The sequence below is a fragment of the Thunnus thynnus genome, chromosome 15, assembly GCF_963924715.1.
Source record: "Thunnus thynnus chromosome 15, fThuThy2.1, whole genome shotgun sequence".
In the NCBI taxonomy this organism is placed as follows: domain Eukaryota; kingdom Metazoa; phylum Chordata; class Actinopteri; order Scombriformes; family Scombridae; genus Thunnus; species Thunnus thynnus.
The window spans coordinates 20,595,950-20,616,651 of NC_089531.1; the positions used below are offsets into that span (position 1 = coordinate 20,595,950).

General features: G+C 40.8%; 2 protein-coding genes across 3 annotated transcripts; both read right to left on the reverse strand.

Annotated features, from left to right (window-relative positions):
• Positions 1 to 1,263: 1,263 nt before the first annotated feature.
• On the reverse strand, positions 1,264 to 15,530 carry LOC137197837 (homeobox protein Hox-A10). Of its 2 annotated transcripts, none has more exons than XM_067611299.1 (3): positions 15,442 to 15,530; positions 2,572 to 3,584; positions 1,264 to 1,758 (listed from the first exon to the last, which is right to left on the reverse strand). In XM_067611299.1, the coding sequence occupies exons 2-3, from the start codon at positions 3,437 to 3,439 to the stop codon at positions 1,484 to 1,486; spliced, it is 1,143 nt and encodes a 380-aa protein (XP_067467400.1). In that variant the 5' UTR covers positions 3,440 to 3,584; positions 15,442 to 15,530; the 3' UTR covers positions 1,264 to 1,483. The 2 variants fall into 2 exon arrangements, with proteins under 2 accessions (XP_067467400.1, XP_067467401.1); XM_067611300.1 differs by lacking the exon at positions 15,442 to 15,530 and adding an exon at positions 6,902 to 7,142.
• Positions 7,726 to 12,183, reverse strand: hoxa11a (homeobox A11a). Its single transcript, XM_067611304.1, has 2 exons — positions 10,457 to 12,183; positions 7,726 to 9,637 (listed from the first exon to the last, which is right to left on the reverse strand). Exons 1-2 carry the CDS (start codon positions 11,127 to 11,129, stop codon positions 9,405 to 9,407), a joined length of 906 nt encoding a protein of 301 aa, XP_067467405.1. The 5' UTR covers positions 11,130 to 12,183; the 3' UTR covers positions 7,726 to 9,404.
• Positions 15,531 to 20,702: the final 5,172 nt, after the last annotated feature.

A 20,702-nucleotide genomic window follows, 5' to 3' on the forward strand; every position in this document is an offset into this window, starting at 1 on the left:
AAGACAGTTTCATGTTGCAGAGTTATAAATGGACCCCAACAACATGAAACTACCTAAACCACTCGACAGTCGATCTGGGCCTCAAGTGTAACACAATCAGCCAATTCATAATGCACCGTGGTCGTCGGTCCCGTCATCAAGTGTCCCAAAAAAAAAAGGTCTGTATTGAGAAAGTACAACTACACTATAGTGAAACCTCTGCAACAAGGCGCAAAATGGACAAATTCACAAATGATGAATGGACTTACCCGATCCTCGAAATATTAATCCCAGTATTCCCAAACTAAAGCAGAAGCTCATTTTTTTTTATCCACAGTGTATCTGTACAGTTGAGATTTCTAGCTGGGAGCCGGGCCTCCTCTCCGTCTGAAAGGCTCTCACACGACTGAAGCTGCTCTTAGAGGAGAGGGAGAAACCCCATATACCAGGCAGTCATAAAACTCTACAATAGCCGGCTGAGCATGCAGCTAGACGGCTTATAGCCTAATATCTTAATTATTTCCGATAGCCATTACATTAGCCTCTTGAAACATTTCTCAGCTGTTACACAAAAAAACTAGAGACTCTCTGGTGAAAGAGCCCATATTATATTGAGTAGAGAATTTCACACAAAGCTTTTTTTTTGCTCCTTCTCTATAACACACCAAAACAATACAAACCAACAGTACAAAAATTCAAGCAGCTTCTCCTTAATGCGAGCTGATAATTTATTAAGCATTACACAAACAAAAAAAAAAACACAATGTCATATGTACACAGAAATATACAGTAAAAACATTCCTCCTTCACTTTGCACACGTTCCTCCGTGTTCGTGTAAACGTCCTCAACGTGAATAAAGGTTGTTGCTCAATTTATACGTTTAGCTCATACATAGAATAGGTCTATATCGTGGAAGACTACATCTAATGGTCATAGGTGAATTATTCTTCCCTTATGTTTGGTGATACATGGGCATTATATTCCAAAATGGTTTAAAAAGGCTAAAATGTAGGAAAATCTTTATACCATGCAACTCCAATTAAAATAGAATAAATTCATATTTGTTTGATTAAATTTAGAAAAAGGATTGTTTTCCAGCAGTGGGAATATGTGGACAATTTAAACCACCTTCAAGGGCTCGACTTTTTTTTGTTTTTTTAAAAAATGCGTTAATTTAACTCCACTGACGACATCTATCAAACCATACGACAGAGGTGACAGAAACGGGTCGACAATACAAAAACACAACATCAGAAAACAAACAGAGAGAACTCATAACAATCTAAATTTTTCCTTTTATTTTCTCAGTAGCTCACAGAGGACGGCTTTATGCGTGTCTTGGTTGTATCCCACAGTGAAATGAGTCATTATGTGGACAAAGTGGTGAGGGAGGCTGGGGGAGGTGGGGGGTGCTGGGGGGGAGGTGGGTGGGGGTGGGTTGGGGGGGGGGTATGTCATTGATTTCACTAATTTTCTTCTGTTTCAATGTGATCACCTCGTTCATCACGAAAATCCGTAGTTTGAGGTGAGCTCCCGGATCCTGTTTTCCCGCGTCATTTTCTTCAGTTTCATCCTGCGGTTCTGGAACCAGATCTTAACCTGTCTGTCCGTCAGGTGGACGCTTTTACTGATCTCTAGGCGGCGCTCTCGGGTCAGGTACATGTTGAAGAGGAACTCCTTCTCCAGCTCCAGTGTCTGGTGCTTGGTGTATGGACACCGTTTCTTCCGGCCGCTCTTTGCTGTCAGCCAGTTGGCCGTGTTTTCACTTTTTGTGTCACCTAAAGAAAATGGCAAATGAATGTTTTTTAAGACCAGAGGCGCTGCAACATGAGGGACCATGATGTGTATGTGTTTGTTTGCTTGGTTGTTTGTTTGCTTGTGTGTTTGCCTGTGTGTGTTTGTGAATTTGAGAGTAAGTGAGAGCATCAAGGAGTGTATTTGTATTGGTGTGTGTGTGTGTGTGTGTGTTATGACTCACCAGACTTGGAGTATAACCCAATAATATTAGAAAATATTATGTTACATTTAACATAATTTCAACCAATAGCAAATAGTTTTTCAATATAAAAAAAGAGTGAAACAATAGAGATGAGACATTATTGAATAGAAGAATATAGACGTACATTAATACATGTTGGCCTATATGGTACTATATTTTACGCAGCGGTCAACAGAAAAACTGGCTAAGGCGATATATATTTAAAATGCATTATGTATATATGTATGTATGTATATAAGTATGTAAAATGATTTCATAATTTTCAACAACACTGTAGAATTTGACAAACCAAATCTAGCTTTGGCCCGTTACTCCTGACACATTTTTCAGTTTTACGCATAATCTGTCCGCACGTATTCATATATTTATACACTGCACACTAATGCATTTATGTCTATATAAACTTGTATTATTTCACTCAGGGACAATTTTATGTAAATCCAAAGTTTCCAAAACCATGTCTTTACTTCTCACTGCAGCCTAACCAGTAAAATAAAACTTGACAGGTGCCATTAAAAAAGCCTCACTCTACCTGAGCTGCATGCAAACAAAACAACAGTGCAGGACCACACCTATGATGAACTGTGATTACCTTTAGTGGTCTTTGCTGGTCTTTCTTTGTCATGCTCTTCTGTCTCGTCAGCTGAGGAGGCTTCTGCATCCGAGGACTCGCGTGCTTCCTCGTTCCCCGGTGCAGCGTGAGGTTGCAGGTCTGCGTTTCCCGAGGACACGGGCTCCTCGGTGTTCCTCCTTTCCTGCGCCGTGGCTGGAGCAGAAGTCGAGGTTGGTGGCGTGTGGAAGCGGGCAGGAGCAGTGGGGTGTAGGCCAAAATGAGAATGGGAAGGGTTCGGCTGGGGGCCGTTGGTGTTGTAAAGTTTATGAGAATGTGCGTGCGTCTGAGACAAGCGGAAGTAGCCCGGCACAGGCACTGAGCCCCCGCCGCCGCCGCCGCCATCGGTAACTGTACAAGAACTCGACCCGAGGCCGGCTGTAGTTAACCTCGAATAAGTGAGATCTTCGGCGGTTGAGGCTTTAGGGCACTTCGGCTGCTCATACAGGCAGTAAGTGCTCTCTTCTTTAATGTTCTGCGGGAACGAGCAGGGCGCGACCTGGGGACCTACCGGGTGCTCTTGGTCCATTCGACATGACCTCTGCGCGTCCATCCACATCTCCATACTGGACATGTACGCGCCTGAAGCTGTAACCATGTTTTGGGGACCCACCTCGCTCCGTTTACCCATACTTGGGAAGTATCCATAGTTGTGTAGTCCGTAAGGCACTTCAGTAGCGGTGCTATGAGGCACACACACCGCGCTCCCCGTGTAGTGACCTCCGCCGCTCTCGGTGCGGCCACTGATCAGAGAGTCCACTAAAAACGCATTTCCTGACGGGCTGTCCGAACATGACATTATTGTGGTGTATTTTGGCGAAGGGAGAAGATAGCCCTTTCTGGCTGACATTTCTTGTGCAAAACATGCTGGATATGATTAGAGGCACCCCCCCTCTCCGCCGTGCGGACTGTAAAACCAATGGAAATGCTGGAATGCTGAGCAGTCCCTCCCACTCCGAGGCTACGTAGCAGCCACAGCGATATCCATCATGGAGCTGAGGCAGAGAAAGGAGACAGCACAGCAATCAGTGTGTTCCTTCACCTCGCCTTAATGCACCACCATTATCCCATAGAAGGGGCGAGGTCCAACACCATACAAAGTTTAAAAATACAGTAAAAGCAGGAACTCATTCATGCAATCTCGCAACAAGCTCCCGAAACACTTCTGCAAACCACCACATGTCTGACATACTGATTGTCCTTATGCATGCAAATCAAATGTTACCACAAAGCTCTGCAATAGGTGCAACACAGTTAAGAGCATCAGATTAATAAAACTTCAAACCTTTGAGTTGATGTATGAGTGACGGTATTGAGGGTGCAAATATGAAACTAGAAAAAAATAAAAAACTTTTCGTTATAAACAGACTAAAAATACTGTTTTACATTAAGAAAATATGTCCTCAAGGTGACAAATCAAGTATAAAAGTATAGGGCTGCTGAAACCCACCAACAAAGACATAAAATAACAAAGCCATGGGACTTAGTGGTAATAAAGTGTTTTTAACTGTAGGGAGAATTCGCCTTTGGCAAATGACTTGGCAAAAAGCCGTTTTATATGGTGCATCCTCCTGCCTCAAGACAGCCTGAGCTCTTCCGCACTAAAAGCAAAGGTCTTTGGACTAATGTCGCCTGGAGATAACAAAGCAATATCAAACATAATACTTTCCTTCCTTTTTCAGTCATTTCTTAAAATATTTCGTTTATTTATTTATTTTTCTTCAGGGACAGACTCTGAAACAGTTAATATCCAGTTTACAGCTTTGACTTGTCTATTTGTGCCTCCCAGAATGACTGTATTACATCAAACGCAGGGTTTTTTTTAACCGCATAGTTTGGACTTATATTGAATTATGTAAAATGCATTTATATTGACAAAGCTATGGCCGTGCGTAAACAACGGCAAAACATTTTTTCCCCACTGTCATCACTAAAAACAAAACAGTAACGAAAAAAACCTTTATACAAAAAATATCCATTTGATATTTGACGAATTATTGCACCTTTTAAACGTTAAATTCCTGAACTACAATATATATTAGGACATGTAGTAACTTCCAGATGTGATTAGTGAATTAAAAAGCTTTATCGTGCGCAGGTTTAGGCCTCATGATATATAAAAGCTTTGTGCATGCACATTTACTTTTCTCACGAAATCATCATCATTATTTTCACACATATATTTTAAGTGAGGATTTGTATTGGTATTAGTTCTATTTATGTGTGTCTTCACTAATTTAATATAAGGACATTTTCTGCACCGAGGAGTCATTACGCACAAACATCAAAAGGTCAAACCAACACTTACTATTGTTAAAAGGCTACTGGCACAAAAATAGAGTTTTATTTTAACGCAGTATGCACCTTTCTTTCTTATAAACAAACTAAAACAAAGTGCATCAAGTATAAAAAGATTGAAATTAGTTTGACGGCCAAATTATTGATTACGGCGTTGTAAGGGAACAGACTCAGCGTGCCACAGCAAAGCAGACATAAAGCTCGCACATACAGTCATCCTGTCCGTCCAATTTGGGGCAATAAGGGCCACAATAAAACTCTCCTTCCATCTCGTAGTGTCCTTGGCCATGTGCACTCTATTGCTTTCTCCAGGTTGAAGTTAATCTCGCCCAGCTTTGCCATTACCAAACCCAGGTGGCCGCTAGCCCCCCGGGTTTGTTTGCAGCCTGTTGAAGTGAAATGGGGGAAATTTGGGAGAAATTCATCAATTGAGCCAATTTAGGTTTTTCAAACGCTCTTTCAATGACAGCTCATTTATGTACACTGGCTTAGATTTTAACTCGTCGACGGTGGACATTTGTCAATCGTTCCTGCTCAAAACGCACATATCTCAAATTACTTAAATGACCAGAAGTTAGTTGTAGGTTATTAATGTGTACATGAATATAAAACAATAGCCTATTTTAAAAGTAAAACGATATATGGCGAATATTTCTGAAATAAGGAGTTTTTTTCTGCAGTGCGGGAGTTTTAAAAAAGGCAAAGGCCGCGTGCGTCGAGCATTTACATACGCATGTACAGAAAATCCCCCTCAAAACAGTAAAATAACTCCACTACAGGGCTTGATTACTAAATACACACAAACTAACAATAGATCCACAGCATGTCTACACTTCTCCACAGTGTCCTGTTCCTTATAGGACATATGAGCCAATAAGGAAATTAAATACACCAATTAATTATGTGCGCCCCGTATTAAATTGTTTTGGCCTGCACACTTCACGGTGTCGTACTGGCGTGGGGGGGCTATCGATATCTTTCTGTTACAGTTATTAATTGTAGCTATTAAATCTTCATTTTCACAGCTGCCCAGCTAATACATCCTCAAAACAGTTTACTCTGACCACTGGCTTTGATCAGGCCCATATAATCGTGGCCGAAGAGGCCGTTTGAGTCGTATCATGTTCGTCCCGAGTGCAGTTATGAACAATAATGCGGCGTTTTATTACATCCAGCGGAAGCATTTATTTTTCACGAGAGACAAAGGAGAAAGAGACTCGGGTCCACACGCATTAAGGTCCAGGATAGCCACTCGCCACTTGAACTGACACCGAATAGCCTCAGTGCAGCTCACCGTCTATGACAGGAAGGAAAAGGAGACGCGATTGCTGCCCCTATCACAATCAAATCGACTTTTCCTAATAACAAATTTCATACACTTGGCACGTTCAGGGAGTAATGTGTTTTGGAAGGATGTCAAATGTTGTTAGCGGATTCTTTGAAGAGGAAGAAAAAGGAAGAAGACGAAGATGAATGAGCGTACAAGCCAGCTGCTGTGATTTAAGATGAGTGCATATCTGGCTATTGGGTTGTAGCATGAGAACCATCTGAAAAATGAAATCACTTGTTTTGTATCCAACGCCCACTGCTTACTGTTGTATCGTTAAGAAACTAAATGTATCCATTTTTTATACATAATTAAGGCGGTTTTCCAAATCCAAAACATTTGTGGTTAGACTGGACGGGGTTGCAGATCTCTCCAGGTACAAGCCGGCCGTGCTTTACTTCAACCATTAAAAAGCTCAAGCTCAGCAAAATGAATAGCACATGCAGCATGGAGGCTTGGCACAGATGTGTTGCCTTATTAGGGCCCCCAGGAAGACTTTCTCTACCGCACGGCCCAGTGAGCCCCAGAAAGAAATGTGGAAACTAAACACAAAACTGCTCCTATCTCAAACTAGCAGGCCTCGCATGCAAGTGATGACTGAGAGCTGAATATAACATCGTAAATGTTTTTTTCCTCTCACCAGATCAAACTAGTCAAGCTCCAGGCTGTGTTGACAACTACTTTTACCTGCGTGCATTCGAGGTGAGCTTGGGAGACGAAAAGATCCACGGCCATGACATTGGTCCCAATAGCGCCGCCCGGTGGTAGAGGAAGGTCTAAATCCTGAGTGCAGCCGTTGCCACCAAACTGATTCGAGGTGGATAAACCAAAGGGGAAAGCCTCTCAAATGAAGTCGATGCAGCCAACAAGCAGAGGCTTTTCCTACCCGTCCTCTCCCTGTCGTTGCTCTCGCCTCCTTGGTAACACAGTTAATAACCTTGGGTCTCAGACGGTTTATTGCACTGCACTCCAATTGTACAAATGCTCCAGACTCTCAGACAGCTTTTATGGCGGCGTTGCTGCGGCAACGGGGAGGATGTCCAGTAATTAGGGACGGAATTCCAGCGCGCAGTAAAGGATGCGCAAGGCAAGGCCGGACTATGGCAGAGAGAGACAACCATAAACTTCAGCCTCTCTCCCCGCGTTTATGGCCCTTTTGACTGTCATATATGAACGCCAATGCGCTGCGGCTAGCTCCCATAAACACAGTGATAACAACAGCAAATATGGCGACCCTAGCCAAAGGAGAATTCTGTTGGAACATTGTTTCCAAACCCAACCAGTGAAATTACAGCTTGCACACACACAAACACAGACACACAGGCTGCACACAGAGAGAGAAATAGAGAGAGAAAGAGAAACGAACAGTGGGAGGAAAAAAACAAACAGAAAATGAACAGGAAAAAAAAAGTATACATGGTGAAATGCTGAAAGTTTGGCAACAATAAATGTTATGAAGATAAAGGGAAACCCATGAGCTTTCCACATAAAGAGTTCCTGTACATGGCACGCAAGAGTTGTAAAATTGTTTATATGACTCAGAATACTGTACAAGATACAACACAACACAGCACAAGTTAAGAACATGAGAATGAAAACATTTTTTTTATATCCATCTACAGTATATTGTATGTATCTAAGCCCATAATTAAACTTTTAAGATTATTTGACATTATTTGAGCTGAGTTGACAGCTGTATTTAAATTATTACTTTATTTAACAAAATCAACATAACAAAATGTTTAATTTGCTAAGGCAGTGAGTGCATACCTCTGTCAGTTTTGACGGTTCATAATTTGCATGTGAGCCCTTCAGATCTGCTGCATTCAGTGTTTTTGAATTGCCTGCTATATACACAAAGGCACCTAATTGTGACAATTCTGTTGTAAGCGGGAGTTAAATGTGTTGATCTCACGTGCGCAAAAATGTTTCACATGTGCGCAATTTTATTCACCAAATATCTTACAGACCTACAATTTTTTTTTAAAAAAACCGTGTGGGGAGGGGAAAAAAACAACCACGCACAAATAGAATTTTTTTTTTCCAATAATCTTTTTCATTTGTTTTTTATTTGGAAATATAGTATAATACACAATAGTTTGGGCATATCAAGCAGTTGATTCAATGCGATGACCCTGACCAGCCTTCCCACTGACAGCACACTTGAAAATGTAGCTATCTTCTTTAGACTGCAAGTACCAAAGGATCACGAGTCATGAAAAAAATATTCTGTTATGCATATCAATAATCAGACCCGAAGAGGCCCGCTGCATATATATACCTGTGTGAATATGTTGGGCGTGTACCTCAGTGCAACTTCCACACGGATCCAGTGGACAAGCTTATCTCTCTGGTTTGGCCTGCATTATCAATACTCGACTGATAGTCTCCAAAAATCAAAATGACAACGTGGATTTGGGTATTGAAAGATACGCAAAATATAAATAGTCAGCCCTCATTCTGTTAGGTTACAGGAAAGACGACAAAATCTCGTTTTGAGGTCAGCCCAGACTGAACACGGAATCCCAGAAGCCTGCCTTTAATAATGGGCTTTGACTTGGTTAGCCGTGACATTAAAAGGAGATAGTAAACGAGTGGCTACAAAATAAATAAGCACACAAAAACAGAAACACATTACATTCTCATCCCTTCGGACTCATTGTTTGGTCACACCAATGTTCGTATAGATTCAGTTATTAAAATCACATATTCGCCGAAATCCACATTTTTTCTGATTTTAAAAACAGAAAAAAAGTCAAATAAATCTTTTGATTACAAAATACACTGGGTCAGTCAATTAGTGACTGCTAATTTTGCCCGCGTGAAGAGAAAATAATCAAGGCGTCTGTGAATCACAATAATATTAACATGGGCCTTCTCGAGCATACACTCTTGGCGAGGACAAAAAATATCAGAGTCTGTGTTTTCCAAAAACGGAGTCTGAAGAGCGAAATTAAAGTCCGCAAACTGTTTGAATTCATGCTCAGTCTTTAGGTTATTCAGATCACAGGAAACTGGTGTCCTCGAACTTGAAATTAACCATTGAGCAGTGTTGTTGCTGCTGACGCGGCCATTGTGGTAGCCTACACAATGTACACTGGCAGAGCCACAGCCGGAGAGTCAGTATGTAAACGCAGTGAGTCCAGCAGCAGACGACTAGTTGGGAGCTGTGACGGTGCTGTTCTGACCCCTAAAGCAGAGGATTAGACGTGTAATACTGTAATCTATCTCTGTTCAGTTTCTTCTCCTTCATGCGACGGTTCTGAAACCAAATCTTCACTTGTCGGTCGGTGAGGTTCAGCATCCGAGACAGTTGCAGGCGTTTCTCCTTGTTAATGTACACACTGAAAAAGAATTCTCTTTCAAGTTCTCTGATCTGATATTTGGAATAAGGGCACCTTTTCTTGCGGGTTCTCTGCCCATCTGGAAGGCAAAACAAAAAGGAAAATATACCGGTCACAGAAAATATAAACATTTCAATTACCCATGACTATGTTATACAAAGATTTATACGCCCTGGATGTTACCCAGATTACGCATGAGCGAATTTCCTCCACATAAAGCATTAATAACATATTTCCCATTTCAACATTTCAAGTGTCATATATAGTGATATTATATTACACTGAAAGATTACCAAACCACTCGCTGCTGGTTCTCTAGACAATACACTTGGGCTTTGACCTCTTCAAGCAAGGAAAAACAACAAGCTCACAGTCAAATATAATCAAATAATGGCTACAGGAGGAGGAGGGTAGGTTACATTAGACAATTTGTATGAAAATATTAGTTTTATAGAACACATAAAGGGGGGAAATATAGCCTACAAGTGGGAACACAGCCTCCATGATAGCTTTAACACAAGAGCTCATGTGTGCTAAAACCTAAACCAGCCTCATTACATGCAAGTGCTCTTTTAACGCTAAGAAGCCGTGAAACAAGCACGTTTGTGAAACATGGAATTAACGCAGGTCTGTATAGGAATTCACATTCAAAACTGGGTGCTTTTTGGAAACGTCAGGGAGTGTTATAGAAAAATTACTGGCCTGATGTCTTTCACGGCCAATTTCAATTCCAAACACGTGATCCTGCAGTTTATAACAAAGTTTTGTTGGGGGTGGGGGGGTCTACAGGCCCTCTATAAACCTTATATGCTTATAAAACAGCATATAAAATTTTTAACAGCAGCGCGCAAGATTGCAAACTTTCTCTCATAACCAAGGCGCTGACTTTAATACGTACTGCTGCTGCTGGATTTCTCCTCATTGTTGCCGGAAGATAACTCCGGGCTGCTCGTCTCATCCCGCGGCTCCTTTGCTTCAGTGTCCCGGCACGACGGTGCGTCCTCCGGCGCAGAGCTGGGCTGCTTGGTCGCCGTTTTGTCCCCTGAGTAGCCATTCATGGAGGAGCTCTCCGACGCGTTCCCATACGCCGTCTCGTAAAACTGGTCGAAGGCTTGTGGCAACACGCCATTTCTGCCCACGTTCCCGTAGAAATTGGAGGCAGCGGAGCCGGCGCTGGTATGGTGGTGGTGGTGGTGGTGGTGGTGGTACGCGGCGGCGGCTGCTGCGGGGCTGTTTTTACCGAACATGTCCCCTACGACGGCAGTTTGCGCCGACAGACAGTCCCGGTGCACCATGTCCTCCGCGCTGGTGGGGTAGCACTGGGGCAAGTTCCCCCGGTGCGGCCATTTACCGGACGCGTCAATGGCTGCATAGTCCCTGAACGTCACCTCTCTGACGGGTTGGACCTGCGGCAGGTTAGAGGAGTAGGAATATGTCATGGGGCGGGTGGACGGGGTCTGGGATAGAAAAGAGGGAAGACCGGAGAAATCAGCCCCCGCCGAGACGTAATAAGTGCAACTGGGCAAATACATGTTCGATCCGACGGGGACCCTTTCGTCAAAATCCATCATCGTCGTTCACCCTCTACTATAACTCTATGTTGGGGTTTGATTCCTCTATAACCGCCCTGAACATGGCTCTGAAGCGCCGTGCCTCTTGCCTCTTTGAAGCAGGTTCGCTAAGCAGAAATTTGGAGACGTAAGCTGACGTGGAGAGCCATCTCCATCCACTCCACAGAGGGGGAGGTCACGTGACCACGCGGCAAAATTGACAGATTTTCAGGCTGTGTGTGTGTGAGAGAGAGAGTGTGTGTATGTGTGTGTCCACATGTGTGTATGTAAAGGAAAGAGGAAGAGTGTGTGTGTATGTATTTATGTGTGTGCTGCCCGCATGTGTGTACATAAAGGAAAGAGGAAGAGTGTGTGTATGTGTGTGTATGTGTGCGTGTGTGTGAGTGGGAGTGTGAGAGACATGAATGCTCTGTGTCCTATAAGCTTGACATTGGTGGTTTATCGTCATGTCGGACTAAAATGAATTCCTTAACATGCAACGAAGTCAGATGATGAAAAAAGTATAATTGGATGCTGCGTGTTAAAACAGAGGAGACAGATTCGAAGCTTTTTGCCAAAATATCCATATCAATTTCCCAGAGGCTTTGTGAGCTTCCACAGTCAATCTGTCATGGAAAATGGTTGTGCGGGTTTTAAGCTTTTTCCGTTTTTCCTTGTTTTTAAATTATGTATACAAAAATAAATAAATAAAGGGATTCTGCAAACTAACTTGTCTGACACTACCCGACAATAACATTAACTAACCCACAATTACTGTGCACAGATAACCTGAATTGGAGGAAGGAGACCGCCTGCTTATCTCTAAAGTCTGCTTTTAGAAATACCTTAGTCATCATCATTTGGTGGTTTTACAACATAGCATTTGGCTCAGTGGGCATTTGGTTATCAGGGTCATGTTCAAAGTGGCTAATGTTTCAACTGGCTGCAGCTATGTGCGAGTATAACAAAGACCAAACTCACATTTTCAGAAAATAAATACGGGAGACGGTTTCAAAATTAACGGTTAGTAGAAGTTAAACCCAGGTATTCAATTAATAAATCAACCAATTTTGGCTTTTTATACAATCTTACAACAATAAATAAGTATTTTAAATTTTAATGTTAAGATGAATTAGTTGTGTGATAGTTTGCTGTCAGTCAAAGCAACAGAACAATCCGAGAGAGATTTGTCAGAAAGAAGCAGAGGCTCATTTAGAGAAATGTGCATGAATTGATAGTGAAAGTCTCATTTACCATTAAAACAGACTGATTTACTTGTCAGATGTGCCTCGCTCTTTAAAATAGTGAACTTATTCTATTTTAAAGCATACTTCTATTACTGCTCTGGTATGCTTTATATTAACATTTAGTGCATCCACTAACACCTCCAAAAGTCGCAACATTGAAGCCCGCTCCGCTTTTACGCGCCGCTATTTCTTTACGTTTTGGAGCAAAATGTTTACTCAAATGTGTGCCGTTCAGAAAAAAAGTCAGTTCACAGAAATTCACTGAACACTTGTGCTTTGATGAATAATTATTTCCATCAGTTTGTCCCCCCAATCCATTCCAATGACACATACTATATACATACATTTGCGTTAATCTTACCAACATACTGACAAAATTAAAAGGAGAAGGATTATGTGACACAGGATTTTTAAAATACCTGCTGCTGTATTTTACAGCTCTGATTCAAAATAAACAAGCAGAATTTCCTTCAGGAATGTGTTTTTAAATCCTGATTATGAATACACTAAATTGCCCTAAAAGGAAAATTCAGATTATTGTGGATCAGTTGCTTCATTTTAAAGTAAATTAAGACAACAAATATAGCTTCTTCTTTTTTTAATTCAATTTCTTCGTTTCATTTGGTAAACATGCCATTGTGCACATTCCCTTCTGCTCTGAGGCCACCGTGGAGCTTGTTTTGGAGAGGCTGCAACCTGACTCTAATGTGCTGTGAATGAGAGACCTGAGCTCGGATTAAGACCGCCGCGGCTGGCCGGGGCCCCACAGCCCGACGTGCACATGGGGATACAAGGGGCTCCTGATGGCACATGTGAAACACAACCTTAAAATATCACATATACTAAGACTCTTCAAGTACCAACTAAAGCCATATGAGTGTATCAAAACAGGGAAAAAAACATTGGTCTCGTGCTATCCATCTTCCCGCTTACAGGCCGTTTTATTTGGATAAATTGCAGGGGCACAAACAACTTGAGTATCTTTGCGACCACACGCTCCGCCTCTCAGTCAATCCAGACAAATTCTACGAGTTGTGCTGAAGCTTTTAAGCTGTGATTGAGCACAGGATGCCCAGGAAAACCAAAGCCAGGGCTGCACAGACCTGCGTTTTTATAGCTGCTATAGTATTCTGCTGTGCCTTTTTTCTCCCCCGGCCAGACAGACACCACAAAACTGGCCAAGCGTGATAGGAAGTCGCCACCTTCACGGACTCAAAGTCAGCTGCTGAGGATTTTCAACTACCTAGAAACATATCATGTCTGTACACAACTAAGGTAAGATATGCTTACAATAAAAAAAGGCCTCTCTCTGACCATTTGACCAAAAATCACTGGCAAAAATGGTTAATTTTTGCCAGTGATTGTCTTAAAAATAGAGACAAGCATTACAATTAAAAAAAGAAACACTTTTGTGTGAAATGTGTTTTGTACTAAAGGAAGTTGTTGTGTTGATCCTGTGACCATCCTTCTTGTGCGGTTTTGGCTATCAAAACTGCAGTCTGGCGCTGCGTAAAAGGCTTTCAAAGCCAAAGCTTTGTCTGTACGGTCGACTTCAAGTTCGGGGGAGGGAGAGAGTCCTTCACAGAGAGCAAAGGGCCTACTGTGCCCCGGATGGAGTTCCTTTAATTGCTTTTGCATTTACGCTGGCTTTAGGTTACAAGATTGGTCGATAATGTGAGCCTGTAACTTCAAGCTAAGGCCAAGTCAAATGAACTTCACCCTCGCACTAACTGTATAAGAGATGAAGGCATTTGATATATTCTCTGGTGTAGGTTAGCATTTAACCTCTGAAGAGTGAATCATTGTTCAACAACATACTCTTGATGTTATTTTTGGAGAATTCTTGTCATGAAAAGCTCTCAAATTGAATAACTACATCTTTACGCAAACACAATATTTACTTCACATTATCAGATTTTGGAAGAAAAAGTATACCTAGTCTAAAAGATTAAAACTGTCACACTAACCTCTGGTAGTAAAGAGCCATGAGTGACTATGAGGCACGAAGAACAGACACAACCAGTGTATTTACTCAGGGACACTATTTTGTTGGCCTTCATGTCTTTACTTAAGTCTCTCGCTATGTTTTAGTACCTTAACGCGCACACACACACGCACACATACATACATAGACACACACGTACACACACTAGATTTACGTTTTGGGGGGTTAAATTAAACACTTACTCAAACAATTCAAACAATTCACTGATATCAGCACATGTTTTAATTTAATTGAAGAGTAACTCTTGATCTGGAGTAATGTAAGTGCAGTTTTTTTTGTTTTGTTTTGTTTTTGTCAGGCAAAGAATACGACATAGAGATGGTCCAATCCGTGTGCCATAAAACCTTGTTAGACAACAAGTAAACAATTCAGTGTGAGGATCCGAAAGTACAGTTTTAACGCCACGGCAGGTAGGCCTATAGGCTGTAAAGGAGGATAAATAGGCGCATTCAGGGTCTTGCAAAGAAGCCTCCTGTAGTTTAAGTCTTCAAGTGTAATAAAGAGCCCAGAGCTTTAGTACAGGCTGTTTTTTGTTTTCATTTTATGGTAGAAAAAAAAGGAACCACCACACCTGCGCCTCAAAAAGAAAACATTGTGTTTAGTAGTTTACTGAGCACGAGGCCGTAGAAGATACACAGGTAGTCTGACTTTACAAAAAAAGGAGACGAGTGCCAATTATGTCTGTGCATATGCATTAAAAGATGAGAAAAGACACATTTAGAAAACATGGAGGTTTGTAATCTGTACACGGGCCAGCAGTCGCACAACCGAGACAAAACGACGATTGGTTGAACTAATTATTAATAAATGTGTAACTTTCAGATAAAACATCCATTACAATATATTAATTCACTTGTTTACTTAATTTGTACCTTGTATATTTATACATTTATGAGACAAAAAAGTGTGTTTGAACTTGAATGGTACATGGTCTTGGCTCTTGGTTATCATGTTGCTACAATAATAGCAGGCTGGAGTTGCGGGGGGATTATAAAACCATCTGACTGAAACATGAAACAATTAGAGCTTGCGCTTAATTACGTAAAAATGAACGAGCAGGAATAAAACAGTAAATTTGAACCTGATTCAAGGACCGCATCTGTTGATTTATCCACAGGTGACAGAAATGTGGGCCGACAGCGATGGCGACGACAGAGGGGCCAGGCGGACCACACAGGGGCCATGCAGGAACACTGACCAACTCCACGGTCAACGGGAGCACCTCTGTCAAACCAGTGGAGACTCACAATGCTGGATTAGCCTGCAGAGGGTATCATGGGAAACAAGGCGTGAAGACGAGCGGACCTGCATGGACAAAAGGACATAAAGTGGACTTTAGTGGGGGGAATAAATGAAATTTCACAAAGAAAGACATTTAAAAATAGGAAGAAAAAAAAAAACACTGCTGAAACAGAGTTTCAACTTAATGGTAAAAGAACCCAACAAGTAAAACATATTGCGTCAGAAAACCCTCATGTCTTAATTGCACATTTGCGACAGAGGATTAGAATAAAAATCAGAATATTATAATTCGCACTTCTCTTATTATCCCAGCCCTGTCACCAGGCGTGTCCGTATGCACAAAAATGAAAATTCAACTAGTTTTAATAAAGAATAGAGAAGGATTGAGCTTGATGAATAGTGGAATTCGTATTATTTAAATGTTGGCCTCCGATATTTAAGTATACTTCTCCTCTGGATGCGTCTTTATGCTTTGATGAAAAAGTGCTTATCATTCGTTCAGCATTTTAACTGCATTTTATTTTAGATGTGATTTCCTATTAAAAAAGATAAAATAGAATAATAACAGTCGCTTATGTTAAGAGAATTTTGGAAAATGTTAAATCAAACATGCGCAAAGCGCCCAATCTATATTAATTGGAAAATTTGCAATTAGGGCGACATTAGAATCACCCGAATCAGGGTTTTCATGTCTTTTTGATTTTACTGAATGTGAAATTTTTTGTTAAACGCCATAGACACAGAATATAGTCTGCGTCAACTACTACATGTCATAAATCTAATATATTCTGACTCGCGATCAACTGATTTGTTAGATTGAAGGACTAAATTCAACGGAAACGTCGCCACTGAGTTTGTTTCTTTCTTTTGCCTTTTACGCAAACCATACATTATATATACAATCACACTCGTTTCACATTTTTTGGATCCAAGCTCAAAAATTGATAAGAGAATCTCACGATTGCGCCAATTTGTTCTAATCACAGATATCTTAAGTGATCCACGTCCCCATAGATTCAGGTCACTATACAATGACCGTTTCCGCTAACTCGTCAGAGAAAATCTCAGATGTCAGTCAAATCTATAGTTTACTTTACCTGAAATACACCCAAACATGTTCAATTAAAAAGGTGTTAGCCTCTAAACGCGTTCATTACGGATCTAAAAGATCGCCATGTAATTTCAGATGATCGTTTCGACTAGATACGAATGTGACGCATCAGCAGCGTTTTTAAAACATTTTATGTGACACTATCATATTTACTGTTACTTTTAAATATGCAAACCCTTTAGAGAATCAACATTTCAAGAAAAAAAAACAGCTGCAGGTCATGTGCTGCCTAACAGACAAAGGTTTGTTACATAGAGGGACATTTAAATTTTCTGAAAATTTAGATTTTTTTTCTATGACATTGAATAACGTGCAGTATGAATTTGTATTGAGGGAATAAGATTAATTTTATGCCTACGCAACAAAAGAAGACACGCGAAGCAAGCAAATCCTCTGCTTTTATTCTAACGCAGATGAACTCGCTCTGGATCCTTCTTATAAAAAAAACACACCTACTATGTACAGCCATCATATATGAGCACAGTAAATTATCTGGCATTTATATTTCAAACCAAATGAGCTGATGTGCGGGGGTATCAGGACAGGAAAATACCGTCTGTTGGAGAATAAGGAGCCGACTGGGACATGGAGGAGGCTTTCACATAATCTCGGTCAAGTGCTTCTATTTGACCGCTGCCACGGGCTTGGATCAGTTTATGTCTATTGAGGTCTTTGTGGTGTATTACGAGATTATCCTCCAAACTCCAGCTCTCGAGCTTGACCAGAGCTACTGTATATTATTCAGTGATTGAAGGTTGCGGGCCGCTCTTTCATTACGCACAGACACAGCGAAGGTCAATGTAAAGAGCATAGCCTAGTGTTGGCCCTGTCTGTGTCCAACCACGTCTGACAGGCAGCAGAGAGACTTACCGGGCTGCTTATTGCTTATGTGGTCTATTACACATATTCATTGGTCCGAAAACCACACAAGGCATCAATTTATCCAATAAAACCAGACTAGATTCAATATCAAACTATGTATAGTCTATAGAGAGGCTATAAAGATAGTTTAAAATGTTTGGTTTTTTTAATTAATTTGACGAAAACAGACGATTACGACCTCTTTTGGTGGTTTCTTTAAAAGTCACTTCCCTATTGATGTAACAAGGAGCTGAAGAGTAAAAAAAAAAATATATATAGAAAAAGAAGAAAGGCGCATTCTTTAACATATGTTACTTGAAAGCGCACTTAAACAGACAATCGTTTCCTTCACTTTTCCACTTGCGTTTAAAGTAAATGTAAGTGATTCATGAAAGTACAGATAATCTAAAGTGTTTTGCAATAAAGAGGAGGTTAATTGAACATTTTTTGAGCACTGAAATTAACTGTAATTCACTCTTTTGCCTTAGTGTGGCAGCAGAACTCAATTCTTGCACACTGCCGCGTCTTCCTGCCACAGTCAAAGATGGCTCATGTGAGGAGAGAGGAATAGGCGGAGCGTTCCGCTGTGAGCTTTGGACCGTCACGTTATGTCTCTGGCTGGAGGCGGGAGTTGCAGGTTTGTTTTGGTCCTCAGCGAGCCAATGGGACGCCGCCGTGCTTCTTCGCAGCCAATAAACTGCTCCTCTCTTCATGGCACAGGGGTAAACTTCCGCTCACGGTTTCGTCTCTTCCGGGATGTCTCCAGGATGTACTGAGCAGTGAGACATCGCACTTTTTCTCTCATCTCTGAGCTTATTGTGTAACGCGTGCGCGCTCCGCCGTGCCTACGTCAGAGGACGTGAGAGCTCGGCGACGCTGGCATGCCGTGCTCGCGGACGTAACGTCTCATATTTCTCCTGCTGCTGGCCAGCTGGCAGCGTGCGCCATGTCATAAGCACAAGCTAAACACTTAGAGGCCACAATCCAGCCTTCAGTCATGAGTTTAAAATTGGATTAATGTTTGTTCACTGAATATTTGTTGTTTTTACAAAACTATTGAACATATTCTAATTACTTGTAAGTAAGCTATGAATAGGAAATAAAATTCATATTAATTACGCCGTAGTCTATTTAAAAATTATTTGAGATGTTGAAAGACACCCATTAAATATTATATACTTTAAAGATAAACATAATTACATTTGTTACAAGTTAAGTTGTAAAATCTAGCCATAAGGCTTACAACTTACAACGACAGCAGCATTAATTACCACAGCTACCAAAATAACAACTATTAGGTCTAATACTTCTACTAATAATAACAATGATTTTATTGTTTATTGGCAATGTCAGGATTAATAAACGTTCTTGAATTATCTAAGCATTTTTGAACGGAGAGTACACGCAGTAAACTATCTTTGTCTTTTAGTCAGTCAAGCTATTTATACTGAGTCTTCATAGCGTATTATATGCAACACGTTCCCAGTTTGCAAAAAATGAAAACAAGCTGGATACATACAGTACCAGTGAAAGGTTTGGACACACGTTCTTATTCAAGTGAATGGGGAAGGTGTGTCCAAACTTTGACCTGGTGCTGTACACCTTGTGTATGAGTGTAACCTGCAGGCCTGTGCCTTATTGCTTTATATTATTGACAGAAGACATAATCTGAAGCTCATATAAAAACAATAACAAATGAGTGAAACTGTTAGTTACATCATCAGTAAGTCACATGGGCGTAGATATAAAGGCGTTGCTGGGTTGTCCTCAACAATAGCCTATTTTTCCGATCTCAAACAATCTAGCAGCTTTAACTCCCCGTAATGTTAACAGTGAGATATATGCAGAGTTGCCAAGTTGGTGTGTTTGCTGAAAAAAAAAAAAACAACAATAAAATAAAAAATAAAAAAAACAGTGCGTTATTAAAATAAGAGTGAAAGAGCAGGATATGGGGGATACTCGAACTGATGATCTGGCAACCCCCAACTTGAAGCTGTACGCATTGTTGACTAGCAGCAGCCCGGCAGCAGCAGTAGTAGTGGAGCCGGTGAGGCAGAGAGTCTGAAGCGGTTAGTATTTATAGTTTAAACGTCACAGAACTGAAAACGACTTCAGTGGACAAAACTAAGGTCATTTGATGTTATATTTAATTTCAGGCGTTAGGTGTTGTTAGCTAATTTGTGATTATTCCTCAGACATGCTGTTCAATTAAAAAAAAAAAAAAAAAAAAAAACTTTTACTGTTAGTGAAAATTCCTCCCAAAAGCAAATTACGACATCTGGTCCTTTTTAAAGAAGAACCAAAGTGTCAGTAAGAGTTGAGCTTAGTTAATAACAATGTTCTGCAATCAATCCAAACATTAATCTTTGAAATTAGTGGGAGAAATATTTACTATTTAACGCCATCTCTCCCCTTTTCCATGAGCAGATTTATTATCGCATATGTGTCATTAAGATATCAACATTATTTATAAGCCAAATTAGCCACAGCCTGTCCAACTCATTTGCTTGTGACTATCAGGCATCATTTTATTATCAAAATCCTGTCAGCAGCAGCGCAGAGACGCACACAGACAGGTGAGCCCTGATCTCACAGAGACAAGCAGACAGGTGAGCCGCAGTCACAGTTCAAGAGTTGAATGAAAAATAATACAAATAGAAGTTTTTTGAGATGATTTAGAGATATGTTTGAGCATCACTGTGGTTCTGGTATGAAACTATTGAGTTGTGTCGCCCAAATCCACAAACTGAAAGAAGGACAGGATCTCAGATGAGGTTTGAAAACCTTACAGCAGCGAGTTACACAGCAGCACATTACCTACAGGTTTATATACATTTATTTTATTGTAACATTCCTTGTGAGTCTATGATATGTTATTTTTAAATATTAATTTTGGTCTCAGATTTATAGTTAAGTAGTCTATCAAGAAAAAAAATGTAAAAATCAGAAAAAAAATCATGATAAAAGTCTGGTTTCAGGTTATCAAATGCATATCCAGTAATGTAAACATTTTGCAGAGTCAGCCTCTTTATGTGTGTGTGTGTGTGTACGCACATGTGTCTAAGAAAGAGAAAAGTGATAGAGAGCAAGTGCATACACACACACACACAATTATTTTGGCCGTTCGA

What these genes read in the sequence shown, in the direction of transcription:
- LOC137197837 (XM_067611299.1), bottom strand. Translation starts at nt 3,439, where the DNA reads ATGTCAGCCAGAAAGGGCTATCTTCTCCCTTCGCCAAAATACACCACA. An exon ending in ACCAGCAAAGACCACTAAAG is followed by an intron (nt 1,759 to 2,571) that starts GTAATCACAGTT and finishes CATTTTCTTTAG; the next exon opens with GTGACACAAAAAGTGAAAAC.
- hoxa11a (XM_067611304.1), bottom strand. Translation starts at nt 11,129, where the DNA reads ATGATGGATTTTGACGAAAGGGTCCCCGTCGGATCGAACATGTATTTG. An exon ending in GGAGAAATCCAGCAGCAGCA is followed by an intron (nt 9,638 to 10,456) that starts GTACGTATTAAA and finishes TTTGCCTTCCAG; the next exon opens with ATGGGCAGAGAACCCGCAAG.